The sequence below is a fragment of the Hyla sarda genome, chromosome 2, assembly GCF_029499605.1.
Source record: "Hyla sarda isolate aHylSar1 chromosome 2, aHylSar1.hap1, whole genome shotgun sequence".
Taxonomy (NCBI): domain Eukaryota; kingdom Metazoa; phylum Chordata; class Amphibia; order Anura; family Hylidae; genus Hyla; species Hyla sarda.
This window is the reverse complement of record NC_079190.1, coordinates 180,536,709-180,552,906: the sequence shown is the minus strand read 5'-3', so window position 1 is coordinate 180,552,906 and position 16,198 is coordinate 180,536,709. Positions and strand designations below refer to the sequence as shown.

General features: G+C 46.5%; 1 protein-coding gene across 2 annotated transcripts in view; it reads right to left on the bottom strand.

The window, feature by feature from the left end:
- The window catches only part of PPP2R3B (protein phosphatase 2 regulatory subunit B''beta), a 104,941-nt gene that overhangs the window by 66,092 nt on the left and 22,651 nt on the right, over positions 1-16,198 (bottom strand). The window contains exon 2 of one of the 2 annotated variants that reach the window (XM_056555841.1): positions 10,922-11,117. The exons of the other annotated variant lie outside the window; for it this stretch is intronic. Coding sequence (XP_056411816.1) covers positions 10,922-10,957 — 36 coding nt within the window. The 5' untranslated portion in view covers positions 10,958-11,117. The remainder of the gene's footprint in view (positions 1-10,921; positions 11,118-16,198) is intronic. 2 annotated transcript variants of the gene reach the window in all.

Below are 16,198 nucleotides of genomic sequence, written 5' to 3'. Positions count from 1 at the left end.
GTAGGGTATCATTTTAATCGTATGGACCTACAGAATAAAGATAAGGTGTCATTTTTACCGAAAAATGTACTGCGTAGAAACGGAAGCCCCCAAAAGTTACAAAACAGCGTTTTTTCTTCTTCAATTTTGTCGCACAATGATTTTTTTTTTCCGTTTCACCGTAGATTTTTGGGCAAAATGACTGACGTCATTACAGAGTAGAATTGATGACGCAAAAAATAAATCATATGGATTTGTAGGTGCAAAATTGAAAGTTTTGATTTTTTAAAGGCAAGGAACAAAAAACGAAAATGCAAAAACAGAAAAAACCCCGGTCCTTAAGGGCACTGTCATGAAGTAAAAAAATTTATATGTTGTAGTACTTAAGTACTACAACATATCTCTAATATACTTAAATTTAAAAAAAAAAGTGATTTTAAACAAGTTTAAAATCCCTTTTAAATTCGGCCACTAGGGGTCGCCCTCCTAGTGGCCGAATGCATTCAGCAGTGACGTCACCACTGAATTTAGACTCATTTCAGCCTGGCAATGAGTGGAAATTCAGGCACTGCTGTGCTCGCTCCCACCTGTCAATCAAACAGGCAAGAGCGAGCACGCTGATAGCTGGGGCTGCGCACACTGGCCGTGCGTGCGGGCCCGCCACCGTTACCCTGTCCGGAGGCAGCGCTCGCACTCATTGCTGCGATGATCCTCCGGATGGGTAAGTCTGATCTGAGGTCTTATATTTCTTTACAAACTATAATAATTATGGCAGCAACATGTTCTGGTTGGGATCCGGCAACTACAACTCCCAGCATGCCAACTACAACTCCCGGCTGTAATATCGTGCACGGCAGGCCGGCGATTCTCCTCTACTCCTCCTCCCTGGATAGCACATGCACAGGTAAACAGGGAGGAGGAGACCCCGAAGCTGCCTGCCGTGCTATTGGCAGATCATCTATGCGAGCTCCCGACAGGAGCGCTGCATAGACGATCTGAGGGCGGAAGCAAGGAGTCAGTGACGTCGTGCCTGTTGGGAAGCGCTGCTTCCTGCCCTGCTTTATAGAGCAGATTTAGAAGCACTAAATCTGCTCTATTAAAGCGATTTAAAAGTGTTTTAAAGCCAGGTAGGGGGTTAGGGCTAGATTACTAATAGGTAGGGACATATTAGATTATATATTACTTGGTGGGAGCTACACTTTAAGGGGTTAAAGAAAGAAACATTGTATTTCTTTTTGTAACTTTTTAAATTTGACTTATGGTTCAACTCATACGGCCTATCTGGCCAGCTATTGGGACAGAGGCTGCCTTAGTTATAGCCAGTGATTGTGTCTGCCATTAAGGGAAATTACCAGCATTGTGGCCCATGTTTGTATATAGATTGTGTTGTCTGTGTTTTTAGAGTATTTTTGATAAGCAGAGTGTTCACATTGACCATATTGTTGGAATATTAGAATTGTGTTTGGTTGTGTTTAGTCACATTGTGCTGTGCTGGAGGGAAGGTGATTTGAGCAAAGTGTTTGCACAAACCCATTGAAGTGGTGTATTCTCTTTGCTCAAAAAGTGTAATTTTCCCGCCATTTTTTAATTACTTTTTGTTTACATTTTTTTAACTGTTTTTCCCGCACTCTATTGTCTTCGTTTAACCCCTTAAGGACCCAGCCATTTTACACCTCAGGACCCGGCCATTTTTTGCACATCTGACCACTGTCACTTTAAACATTAATAACTGGAATGCTTTTAGTTATCATTCTGATTCCGAGATTGTTTTTTCGTGACATATTCTACTTTAACATAGTGGTAAAATTTTGTGGTATCTTGCATCCTTTCTTGGTGAAAAATCCCAAAATTTTATGAAAAATTTGAAAATTTAGCATTTTTCTAACTTTGAAGCTCTCTGCTTGTAAGGAAAATGGATATTCCAAATAATTTTTTTTTATTCACATATACAATAGGTCTATTTTATGTTTGCATCATAAAATTGATGAGTTTTTACTTTTGGAAGACACCAGAGGGCTTCAAAGTTCAGCAGCAATTTTCCAATTTTTCACAAAATTTCCAAACTCACAATTTTTCATGGACCAGTTCAGGTTTGAAGTGGATTTGAAGGGTCTTCATATTAGAAATACCCCACAAATGACCCCATTATAAAAACTGCACCCCCCAAAGTATTCAAAATGACCGCGTTTTAACCCTTTAGGTGTTTCACAGGAATAACAGAAAAGTGAAGGAGAAAATTCACAATCTCCATTTTTTACACTTGCATGTTCTTGTAGACCCAATTTTTGAATTTTTACAAGGGGAAAAAAGGAGAAAATGTATACTTGTATTTGTAGCCCAATTTCTCTCGAGTAAGCACATACCTCATGTCTATGTAAAGTGTTCGGCGGGCGCAGTAGAGGGCTCAGAAGCGAAGGAGCGACAAGGGGATTTTGGAGAGTACGTTTTTTTTAAATGGTTTTTGGGGGGCATGTTGCATTTAGGAAGCCCCTATGGTGCCAGAACAGCAAAAATCCCCCACATGGCATACCATTTTGGAAACTAGACCCCTTGAGGTACGTAACAAGGAATAAAGTGAGCCTTAATACCCCACAGGAGTTTCACAACTTTTGCATATGTAAAAAAATAAAAATAAAATTTCACTAAAATGTGTGTTTCCCCCCAAATTTCACATTTTTGCAAGGGTTAATAGCAGAAAATACCCCCCAAACATTGTAACCCCATCTCTTCTGAGTATGAAGGTACCCCATAAGTTGACCTGAGGTGTACTATGGGTGAACTACAATGCTCAGAAGAGAAGGAGTCATATTTGGCTTTTTGAGAGCAAATTTTGCTCGGGGGCATGTCGCATTTAGGAAGCCCCTATGGTGCCAGGATAGCAAAAAAAAAAAAAAAAAAACACATGGCATACCATTTTGGAAACTAGACCCCTTGTGGAACGTAACAAGAAATAAAGTGAGCCTTAATACCCCACAGGGGTTTCACGACTTTTGCATACGTAAAAAAAATTAAATTAAATAAAAAAAAATCACTAAAAGGTGTGTTTCCCCCCCCAAATTTCACATTTTTGCAGGGGTTAATAGCAAAAAATACCCCCCAGAATTTGTAACCCCATCTCTTCTGAGTATGGAGGTACCCCATAAGTTGACCTGAAGTGTACTACGGGCGAACTACAATGCTCAGAAGAGAAGGAGTCATATTTGGCTTTTTGAGAGCAAATTTTGCTCGGGGGGCATGTCGCATTTAGGAAGCCCATATGGTGCCAGTACAGCAAAATAACCCCCACATGGCATACCATTTTGGAAACTAGACCCCTTGAGGAACGTAAGAAGGCGTAAAGTGAGCATTTACCCCCCACTGGTGTCTGTCATATCTTTGGAACAGTGGGCTGTACAACATTTTTAATTTGCACAGCCCACTCTTCCAAAGATCTGTCAGACACCAGTGGGGTGTAAATTCTCACTGCACCCCTCATTACATTCCGTGAGGGGTGTAGTTTCCGAAATGGGCTCACATGTGGGGTTTTGTTTTTTTTGCGTTTGTCAAAACCGCTGTAACAATCAGCCACCCCTGTGCAAATCACCTCAAATGTACATGGTGCGCTCTCCCTTCTGGGCCTTGTTGTGCGCCCCCAGAGCACTTTACGCCCACATATGGGGTATCTCCGTACTCGGGAGAAATTGCGTTACAAATTTATTTTTATTTTTTTCCCCTTTACCTCTTGTCAAAATGAAAAGTATAGGGCAACACCAGCATGTTAGTGTAAAAAGTTTATTTTTTTACACTAACATGCTGGTGTAGACCCCAACTTCACCTTTTCATAAGGGGTGAAAGGAGAAAAAGACCCCCAAGATTTGTTAGTCAATTTCTCCCGAGTACGGCGATACCCCATATGTGACCCTAAACTGTTGCCTTGAAATACGACAGGGCTCCAAAGTGAGAGCGCCATGTGCATTTGAGGCCTGAATTAGGGATTTGCATAGTGGTGGACATAGGGGTATTCTACGCCAGTGATTCCCAAACAGGGTGTCTCCAGCTGTTGCAAAACTCCCAGCATGCCTGGACAGTCAACGGCTGTCCGGCAATACTGGGAGTTGTTGTTTTGCAACAGCTGGAGGCTCCATTTTGGAAAGAGTGGCGTACCAGGCGCTTTTCATTTTTATTGGGGAGGGAGGGGGCTGTGTAGGGGTATGTGTATATGTAGTGTTTTTTTACTTTTTATTTTATTTTGTGTAAGTGTAGTGTAGTGTAGTGTTTTTAGGGTACAGTCACACGGGCGGGGATTACAGCGAGTTTGAGCTGCCACGCAAAATTTGCTGCATTGCAAACTTGCAGCCCGATACTCACTGTAAGCCCCCTGCCCATGTGAATGTACCCTGTACATTCACAGGGGGGGACCTCCAGCTGTTGCAAAACTACTACTCCCAGCATGCCTGAGAATGTTTGGGAGTTGTGGTTTTGCAACAGCTGGAGGCACACGGGTTGGGAAACTGAGTTAGGAAACAATGTTTCCCAACCAGTGTGCCTCCAGCTGTTGCAAAACAACAACTCCCAAACATTCTCAGGCATGCTGGGAGTAGTAGTTCGGCAACATCTTTAGAGCCAGATGTTGCCGAACTACAACTCCCAGCATGCTGGAAGTTGTAGTTTTGCAACATCTGGAGGACTACAGTTTGCAGACCACTAATACAGTGGTTCTCAATCTGTGCCCTTCCAGATGTTGCAAAACTACAACCCCCAGTATGCCAAAACTGTCCAGGCATGCTGGGAGTTGTAGTTCTGCAACATCTGAAGGGCCAGATGTTACAGCACTACAACTCCCAGCATGCTTGGACAGTAAGGGCATGCTGAGGATGTGTAGTTTTGCAACATCTGGAAGAGCACAGTGGTCCAAAAACTGTGGACCTCCAGATGTTGCAAAACTGCAACTCCCAGCATGCCCAGACGCCAAGGGCTGTCTGGGCATGCTGGGAGTTGTAGTTTACAGGGTCCTATTACAGCAATGCATGTCGCTTTACGGCGACGTGCATTGCTGTAAAGGGCCCGACCGCGGCTGAAGATCTACTCACCTGTCGCCGCAGCCATCTTCCTCGCCGGGATCCGGGTCTTCGGGTAAGTACCGGGGCCGGTTCCCAGCACTCCCCCGTCCCCTGCCGTGTCCTCCGGTCTTCCTCCCGTCCTCTCCGGACTTCAAGGGGCCGGGCAGGACGGGAGGAAGTAACCGCCCCCCTCCTGCGATTGGTCGGTTAACTAACCGACAGATCGCAGGGTATAGGAGGAGGTGGCTCCTATACGTTAGCATGGTCCTGGCTGTCTGTGACAGCCGGGATCATGCAAAATTACCGGGCGGTCGGGTCCCAGAGACTCGATCAGCCCGGTATCGCTGCAGATCGCAAGGGCGATTTCCCTTGCGATTTGCGGCGATTGCCGACATGGGGGGCCTACATGGCCCCCCTCGGCGTTTGCCCTGGATGCCTGCTGCAGGCGAGCGGCAGAGACCGGAAAACGCCAGGACGTACGGGGACGTCCTGGGTCCTTAAGGCCCAGGGTGCGGGGACGTCCCGGTACGTCCTGGGTCCTTAAGAGGTTAAAATAATTTTCCCGCCATTTTAGTAACCTCTTTGCTAAAAACTTTTTTAAACAGTCTTTCCCGCTCTAACCTCTTAAAAAAAAATTTTTAACTGCTTTTCCCCCACTTTTTCTAAACTCTCTATTTACATTTTTTAACTGCTTGTAGTTTCCCGCCCTCCTCTCTGTCTCTTTTGTTTGTGCTCATGTGACTGGCGGCCATTTTAAGTCTCCAAACAATTTCTGTAGCTGAATAATTATCACATTTGAGCTCACTACTTTGAGCCCTCTCCCTATGTTGATAAGTTTTAACTTAATAGCATTCCATTAACAAACTCCCATGAACAGAAAAGCGAATGGGTAAGAGTTTTGCTTCCATGTTCACAAAAGTCAGTCATTTTTTTTTTTCCCCTCCGTGGGATAGTTTTTCCCTGTGTGGGCTAGTTAATATGGGGGAGATTTATCAAAACCTGTGCAAAGGAAATGTTGCTCAGTTGCCCATAGCAACCAATCAGATCCCTTCTTTCATTTTGCAGAGGCCTTGTTAAACAAGAAGCAATCTGGTTGCTATGGGCAACTGGGCAATTCTTCCTCTGCACAGGTTTTGATAAATCTGCGTGGGTAATTTCATGTCCCTGCGTGGGTAATTTCATGTCCCTGCGTGGGTAATTTCATGTCCCTGCGTGGGTAATTTCATGTCCCTGCGTGGGTAATTTCATGTCCCTGCGTGGGTAATTTCATGTCCCTGCGTGGGTAATTTCATGTCCCTGCGTGGGTAATTTCATGTCCCTGCGTGGGTAATTTCATGTCCCTGCGTGGGTATTTCATGTCCCTGCGTGGGTATTTCATGTCCCTGCGTGGGTATTTCATGTCCCTGCGTGGGTATTTCATGTCCCTGCGTGGGTATTTCATGTCCCTGCGTGGGTATTTCATGTCCCTGCGTGGGTATTTCATGTCCCTGCGTGGGTAATTTCATGTCCCTGCGTGGGTAATTTCATGTCCCTGCGTGGGTAATTTCATGTCCCTGCGTGGGTAATTTCATGTCCCTGCGTGGGTAATTTCATGTCCCTGCGTGGGTAATTTCATGTCCCTGCGTGGGTAATTTCATGTCCCTGCGTGGGTAATTTCATGTCCCTGCGTGGGTAATTTCATGTCCCTGCGTGGGTAATTTCATGTCCCTGCGTGGGTAATTTCATGTCCCTGCGTGGGTAATTTCATGTCCCTGCGTGGGTAATTTCATGTCCCTGCGTGGGTATTTCATGTCCCTGCGTGGGTATTTCATGTCCCTGCGTGGGTATTTCATGTCCCTGCGTGGGTATTTCATGTCCCTGCGTGGGTATTTCATGCCCCTGCGTGGGTATTTCATGTCCCTGCGTGGGTATTTCATGTCCCTGCGTGGGTATTTCATGTCCCTGCGTGGGTATTTCATGTCCCTGTGTGGGTATTTCAATTACATAAGGAACAATTTATTAAAAGTTTCGTTTGGTGACAGGTACTCAGAGGAAAAAAAAAAGGGTAAAACATGGCTGAGCATGTCTGCTGAATATAGCTCTAAACCTATGATGAATGCTGTAACTTATTTTATGTTTTGTATTCAAAATGATAAGCATAAATGATGGAATTTGTTGGGACAATGACAGTGTCTTGCCCCTTTAGTTTGTGTGCTGTAGTTTGTTTTGTCTCTTTTTTTTAGCTAAGACTCAGACTCAGTAAAGCTTATGGTTATTTATAGTGGAGACATGCAAGTTATTTATCACTCCCCATGTGATAAACCGCATCACACATTCCCGTTACATCTAATATCCATGCATGACCATAGGGGGAAAAAATAAATAAAAAAACTGTTAAAAAGGTTTTCAAATCAACTGGTGCAAGAAAGTTAAACAGATTTTTAAATCATTTCAAATACCGTAGATCAATATAAAAATCTTAACCATTCTAGTATTACTTGTCAGCCGCTATATACTACAGAGAAATTTGTGAAGTTCTTTCCAGCCTGACAACAGTGCTCTCTGCTGACTGCTCTGTCCGTGTCAGGAACTGTCCAGAGCAAGAAAGGTTTTCTATGGGGATATACTTCTGTATAGTTCCTGACATGGACAGAGGTGTCAGCAGAGAACACTTGTCAGACAGAAGAAATTCACAAATTTCGCTGCTTTATAAAGCAGCTAATAAGTACTGGAAGGATCAAAAATTTTTAATAGAAGAAATTTACAAATCTGTTTAACTTTCAGGCACCACCTGATTTGAAAACATTTGTTTTCTACGTGTTTCCACCAGAGTTCCCCTTTATCGTTCTTAGATAATATTGTAAGACTGCTTCAAAAAAACAAAATAAAAATAATAATAGATGCTAAAGTCTAGGCATCTGCTAGTCAGCCAAGTGCTCTACTTTTAGAGAACAGATGCCAAAGTCTCTTGTAGTGATAACTAGAGATGAGTGAAGTCATAGTGATTCGATACGTCATGAACTTCTCGGCTCGGCAGTTGCTGACTTTATCCTGCATATATTAGTTTGGCTTTCAGGTAGGCTGGAAAAGGTTGCTACAGTACTAGGAGACTCTCTCCTAAGACTGTATCCACCTTTTCCAGGCCACCGGAGCACTTGAAAGCTGAACTAATTTATGCAGGTTTACCATGTCTGAACACAGACTTATTCTACAAATCTGTTGATTTGAAAGCTCTCCTACTCCAAATTGCCCTTTATACTTTATTTAGCACCAACATATTCTACAGCAGAGTACAAAGCTTTACATTAATACTGGGGACAGGGAACAATTTGTGTGCTTACCTGTGCACTGATCCCCTGATCTGCCTTCCAGTCTGTGCTTCAGCGCCCTCAATGGTCATGCTCCAACAGCAGCATAAGCCTGGTGACAGGGACCAGAGAACGGGACACAGACATTGGAGAAACGGGGGAACATAGGCAGGCGAGTTACAGTTTGTTTTGTTTCATTTTGGAGCCCGGGCATGGAGGGTTAATAGAAAAAAAAAAAAAAAAAAAAAAAAAGTGCCATAGTACTCCTTTAAAAAACGGAATCTGTCATCAGTATCACCCACACTAATCTATTGGTACAGGTTTGTACTTGTCGTAATGCCAATTATGAGGTTTTCTTAAGCCCCAAGATCTGAAGTCATGCTCACTTCATCCTCCATCCAGCCCACCTTATTAATATTGTTGACTACTGTGCATGGGCAGCTTCAAGCTAAATTTCTAGGCAAGAGTCACATGCGTCGAATTTTGCTGTTTATCTTTCTACCCATTGAAGTCAATGGCTAGCAAAATATGCAGATTATTTTGTTACCCATTAGCTTCAATGGGTAGGAAAATATACAGCAAAGTACGGCGTGTGACCCTACCCTAAATGAGAAATCCGGCAAAAATGAACTTACCCTGTGGATTTGGGGGGGGGGGGGGGGGGTCTAAGCGCTGGGACACCCTGCGATCACGGGACGGGACCTGGCGCTAAGTGAGGAGTGCATGCTGCATTTCAATGGGAGCACCGAAAAGACCCACATACAGCACTCAGCAGTTTCGTGGAAATGAATGGATAGGGCATACGTTTACTTTTGCCGGAGTTGTGCTTAAGTCGGATTCCATTCAAATTATACGGTATGAATGGGCGGGTGGGGTGTACACAGAGATATAGAAAAGCAAGATCAAGCTATATAACGGCCAGAAACAGTGTTACATATCATGTACACACACAACAACTTACACAGAAAAGGTCTCAAACAGCTATGCTTTGAATGCTTCAATTCTGGAAATTCTGTAGAATTTTACAACACATTTCATACTTTGCAAGATATGCACATGTTAAAGATTTAGTAGTCGTCTGCAGAAGGCTTAGCTACATCTTGACTCTTAGCTCAAGCCCCACCCCCAGAGAAAGGTAATTACCCCTGAGCAGCGCCTAAAGCCTACATCACCATCTCCCTGGAATATACATTTATTGGCATATTTAGGCAAGAACAAAGTGTTTTCAGCATGTAACCCACAGGCACAGGAGCAGAATAAATTAAGGAGGTGCAACATTTTGCAATAGCTCTGGATAAAAAACATGAGTGCTGTGATAAAGAGCTGTGGTAAAGCAATGCATTCTGGGTATTGTAGAACTTGATAACTGATAACCAGGAAGAAGAGTGAAGAGGAACAAAAACAAAACTGATTCTGAGACCTGGGGCAGACAGGTAAGCAATGCTATGTGTGTCTGCATTTCAGTTTAACCACATTGGAATACGCCCTTAAAGGGGTACTCCGCCCCTGGCATCTTACCCCCTATCCAAAAGGATAGGGGATAAGAGGTTAGATCGCCGTAGTCCCGCTGCTGGGGACCCCGGGGATCACCGCTGCGGCACCCCGCCATCATTACTGCACAGAGCGAGTTTGCTCTGTGCGTAATGACGGGCGATACAGGGGCCGAAGCAGCGTGATGTCATGGCTCCGCCCCTCATGACTTCACGGCCCGTCCCCTTAATGCAAGTCTATGGCAGGGGGGCGTAGCGACCGCCACGCCCCCTCCCATACACTTGTATTGACGGGGGCGGGCAATGACATGACGAGGGGCGGAGCCGTGACATAACGATGCTCCAGCCCCTGTATTGCACGTCATTACATGCAGAGCGATCTCGCTCTGCACAGTAATGATAGTGGGGGTGCAGCAGCAGCGGGACCCCGGCGATCTGACATCTTATCCCCTATCCTTTGGATAGGGGATAAGATGTCTAGGGGTGGAGTACCCCTTAGGACACCATGACCTTTATTTTTACTGTTTCGTGTTTTAATAGCCATAAGGGCCTGTCCAAATGAAACGGAGGGTTTTATTTCAACGCAGTGCACCATTTTTACAATAATTTTTTTTTAATGTTTTATGATGTTGTAGGTCAATACGATTACAATGAATACCCAATTTACCGTACATAGGTTTTGTTTCATTTTACTACTTTAACCACTAAAGGACACTGCCGATTTTGGCCTCGAGGACACAGCTAGATTTTTTTCTAATAGATTTCTCTTTTTTTTCTCCTCACCCTTTAAGAGGCTTAACACTTCTTTTCTTTACCCAGAACTACATAAAGGCTTGTTTTTTGTGTGACCAATTTAGGATTTTCCTAGTGGTGTGATGGAAAATATAGATTTTATGAAGACAGGAGGCGAGTATCAAAATGCATATTCCTTCTATATTAAACTCACTAGCAGAAAGAAATGCAAAGTAACTTTAACATTGAAAGAAAAAACCTGGATGCAGGTCACCTAGCAACCTGACCACACCCTAATCACCATTCCAACCAATCCCATCCAACTTGCTCCTTATAAAACTGGCTCCGGCTCCACCCTCATCCTCTTTCTTGAAGCGAACAGTCCATAGCATACCACGGTGCAAGATGAACCACTGAACGGAACTAACATCTTCGGCCAACAGCATCATGACACTGCCAGCTCCAGCCGAAGCAACGAAACTTCCCATTCCAGAGAAAACGGAACTTCTCGCCTCCAACCATAGAACAGACGAGCAAACGAAAGGACTAGATCAGCAACCCCGATTCGTCCTGGCATAACGGTCAATAACCTGAAAGAGAAGAAAACACACACCATGACAGGGTTGGGTAAACAGGGAGGGATGATACTCGCCTCCTGTCTTCATAAAATCTATATTTTCCGTCACACCACTAGGAAAATCCAAAATTTTATTTCAGACAGGAGGCTCGTATCAAAATGCAAGTTCAAAGTACAATAAAACCAATCTCACAAAAACAGACATTGAAACATGATGTTCAGGTCGAAAATAGTCTGAAAAGTAACCTCCGACGACCAATCCGCAGCCTTTAAAAGTTCAGACAACGAACCTCCTGTCTGCCACTTTAGTGGCCATGGCGCCACGAGAAGAATGCGCACGAAAAAGCGAAATATCAACTCCAGCCAGTTCCATAACACACCTCACCCACCGAGATAACATTTGAGAAGATACTGGTAGATGAGGTGAACGAAACGAAATCAACAACTGCGAAAAACTCGGAGAACGTACCTCCTTCGTCATTGCTTCATACGCCTTAAGGCAACGTACCACACAAAGCTTGGGATGTGCCAGAAAACTCGGATAAAAAACAACGCGTAAGTCAGTTTTCGTACGTCTAGATACGGAAAACTGAACCCCATGAGGAGTAAATTGTCTCCTGGAAATGTCCAGAGCCCGAACATCCGAGACACGTTTAACCGACACCAGGCACAATAACATAGTAAGCTTATAAGACAACATCTGGAGAGACAAAGCCTCATTGTCTTCCCAACTGGAGAACATACTCAACACTAACGACACATCCCACGTGGATTGATATCGGACACCCGGCGGTCGTTTAAACCTGATTCCTCTCAATAATCGACACACTAACGGATGTTGACCAACTAACACCCCATCAATTGCCACATGTTGGGCTGAAATCGCCGACCTATACACGTTAATGGTCCGATAAGCTTTACCCTCATCAAAAGCTTGGGATAAAAAATTTATCACTCCTGACACAGGGGCAAGAATGGGATCCATTTGTTGCTGTGCGCACCAATGAACCCAAAATCCCCAGGCTGATCGGTAAGCCGACCTGGTACCTGGAGCCCAGGCTTCCTGAATGAGGTCCCTAGCTGACTGCGATAAACCTCTATTAGAGAGGGAACCACCGAGATCTTCCAAGCCACCAGAGGCAACTGGTCTGTCAGCACCAGTGGGTGCAACTCCCCCGCCGGACCCGTCAGAATCGATGGAAACTGCGGGCAAATCCTCGGGTGATCTATGGTCATTCCCAATACCTGTGGGAACCACGGCTGGGTCGGCCACCATGGAGTAATCAGAACCAGCTTTGACTTCTGTGACTCTGTTTGCCATAAGACTCTGGGAATCATGGCGAATGGGGGAAACGCATACAGCGTCCCCCGAGGCCAAAACTGCAGGAAAGCATCTGTCGCCAATGCTTCCGGATCCGGCCTCCAACTGAAAAACTTGGGCAGTCGGCGATTGAGCCGTGATGCGAACAGATCCAGCACAAGTGGACCCCACAAAAGGTCTGGATAGCCTTGAAAAACTACCGGATGCAATGTCCAGTCGCTTCCGTCCACCAGGTGTCTGGAATTCCAATCCGCAACTGAATTGGAAACGCCCGGTAAATATTCCGCCTGAAGAACAATGTTCCTCTCCAGGCAGAAAAACACAGCTCCTTCGCCAGATCCGACAGTTGTCTCGACCTGGTGCCCCCCAAACGGTTGACATATTGTACAGCGGAGATATTGTCCATGCGTATGAGCACACAACAATCTCTCCGTCGGGGCACAAAACTGCGCAGTGCGAACGTACCCGCTGGTAACTCCAGGCAATTGATGTGTAACTGCGCCTCGATCGGGGACCATTTGCGCCCCCCCCCCCCCACCCGTGGTGGACGACCCGCACCGGGCGCCCCACCCTTCGAGACTGGCATCCGACTCTATAATCAAGTCCGGTTTGGAATTGAAGATTGACCTCCCATTCCAATCCTGGACATGCTGAAGCCACCACCGTAATTCCTCTCGCGCTTCTTGCGACAGAGGGACCAGAGTCTCGTACGTCAGGCCGCCTGACAGATGAACATTCTTCAACCTCTGCAGCGCTCTGTATTGAAGCGGTGCCGGAAAAATCGCTTGCACCGAGGCTGCCAACAGGCCCACAATGCGAGCCACCGCTCGCAAAGTCACCATCTCCTTGCGCAACAAATTCCTTATTTCTTTGCGGAGCACCGCAAGCTTCTTGTTGGGCAGACTCAAAGTCGCCAACTTCGTATTCACCACAAAACCTAAGAACTCCATCACCTGGGCCGGAACCAGGACAGATTTTTTTCTCGTTGATGAGAAACCCCAAATCCTCCAGCAGGGACATGGTCCAGCCCACATGTATCCGAGCCTGATCGTACGATCGAGACATGATCAAGATATCGTCTAGATAAATGATCAATCTCACTCCTCGACTTCGTAGACACGCCACCACCGGTTTCAAAAGTTTGGTGAAACACCATGGGGCTGACGACAGACCGAACGGGAGACAAGAAAACTCCCAGGTCTGTCCCTCCCACATGAACTGTAGGAAAGGTTGGGAGGACAGATAATCGGTACCGTGAGATACGCGTCTTTCAGGTCGATTTTTGCCAACCAATCTCCTGGGAGCAATAAGTCCCTGAGAAGATGAACGCCCTCCATCTTGAAGTGGCGATATAGCACGTACTCGTTCAGATCTCTTAGATTTATGACCGGTCGATGACCGCCATCCTTCTTCTTTACCAAGAAGATACTGCTGAGAATACTCGTCTACCGGATGTATGGCTCGTTTGAGTTAGAGATCTTCGATCTCAACCTGAACCAGTAACCGGTCTGCTTTCGAAAAATGGAGAGGACCCAGCACCCGCCGTTGAATCGGCGTGGACAAACTCTATGGTGTAACCCGACACCACCTGAAGGACCCACGGATCTACCGTAATCCGGGACCAAGCGTGGATAAAAAAACGAATCCTGCCCCCCACAGGCATATTGTGTCACGACTGGGACAGTTAGACCCACCTGTGCTCCTGCCTCTCGGGAATCCGTGGGCACCTCTAGCCCTCCAGGGCCTCCCTCTCGCTGGAAAGAACTGTGTGGGGGCAACTGCTGCAGCAACCATCGGGGTCTGAGATCGATCCTGGACATACTGCCCCGTGCCTCTATGATAGGGTCTAAAGTAGGTACCACGGCCGGAAGGGCGACCCCTACCCCTTCCTGCCTTTCCGAAAACCTTGTTTCCCAGATTCTTTTTTAGGGAATTTTGGGCTTTGTCAAGGCCAGAAAACAAGCCCGCAAATTTGTTTATATTTTTTAACAGGGAATCCCCGAACAACAGCCCCTCAGAGGAAGGGCCCGGTTCATCCGTAGCTAAATGTGAAAGTTGCGGGTCCAAGCGCATGAGAATGGACCGTCGACGTTCAGTCGATGCGGCAGAGTTAGCATTACCCAAAAGGCAAGCAGCTCGGACTGCCCACCCTTTCAGGGTCGCTGCGTCTACCTGTTCGCCAGAGGCGACAGCCCGCTCCGCCATATTAAGGATCTTGGTTATGGGGCCGAGGAGGTCCAACAACTTATCCTGGACCGACCGAAAAGAGCGGTCAATCCTCTTTTTGGATTTTTTCCCGATTTCACCAGATATTTGACCAATATAGGATCTAATTCGGGAGTAACCGCCACCTGATTGGCCAGAGAAGGCCGAGGACACTCCGCACGGAGTTTATTACGATTACTTTTGCCCAATGGTTTACGGAGCCAGGCCTCCAAGTATTTCGCCACTTCCGGAATGGGGGTCCACTCCCCAGACCGTGGGTGCTTAATGTCCTCAGGGTCAAAGAATGGCATGCCCTGGGAATCGAGGATAGCATTTGGAGAGACTATGCCCTCATTAACGGGGTCGCCTAGGGCCGCTCCCTCTTCCTTGTAATCAGCGTCCACCTCATCACCCGAGTCAACCGACTGGGACAGCACCGACTCGTCCTCCGATTCCACCTCAGAGTCGTCCACAAAAGTGTTGGGTTTTACCCGTTTAGCCGCCCTAGCGGCCTTGTGCACTAGGCCATCTTCCTTGTGCAAGGGACGTTTCCCCCGCGATTGGTCATCGCCCCCAGATATGGGGTTGGCTTGATTATTTATGCAATCTCCCGCCACAGGAGAGGTCTGAAAGTCCGATGTGTGGTTTTTCTTCCGGTCAGACTTGCCGGGTTTTTTTGAGCTAGAAGCTCCTGCATCAACTACCTCCAAATTAGACACGGTAGGTGGAGGGGCATACGCATCGCGACGAGTACTCAGCATCGCCATCGACACAGAATTAGTAATGACATCATTAAGGGATGACATGGCCGATGTCAAGGCCAATTGCACCGACTTATTGACCAGCGCGATAATTTGATCCGCAGACATAGATTCCGTCTGCTGCGTGTTATTGGGGCCCTCCCCCAGGGTCATGGTACCATTATCAACAGACATAATTAGAAAATCTGACGTGGGGAGAAAAATGGATACCCAAGGATCTGTGGAGAAGAGAAAAAACAGTAAAGTTTAATTCAAATAGAAAAAGAGAGGGGGGGGGGGTGAGAGGGTGTGGAGAGGGAAAGATGATCCCCACACACCCCAGAATTAGACTGCCGTGTATTAATGTACACAAGAATAAATATATATGAAACACAGTCAAAGACCTGCAGAGAGAGCAATAAATCACCACTCTCTCTGCAGGTACCTGCCGCCGACAGTGCTGCAGAGCGCTCTCGCCGGCGCTGCTGTCAAAACGAGGCTCGTAACGCAGCTATACAGGCAGAGGGGAGGGGGCGTGGCTAGCTCCCGCCCCCAGGCCCGGCTAGACACACGGCCAGCGCACAAAGATTCGCTCGCACAGGCCGAGAAGAAGGGCGGGCCCAGACAACAGCACCCTGACGTCACCAGCAATGGCGGTGAGTACAGGGGACACCAGGGACAACGGGGAAACCAAAGAACGCCGACAGGTGAGGCGCGGAACCGGTTTTTAGAACCGGAGCGCGCCCCGACCCGGCGGAATGGAAACACTAACAGGATAAAAAAACACCTACCAGCCCCGGCGTATACCGTATCTACGCCGGGGACAAA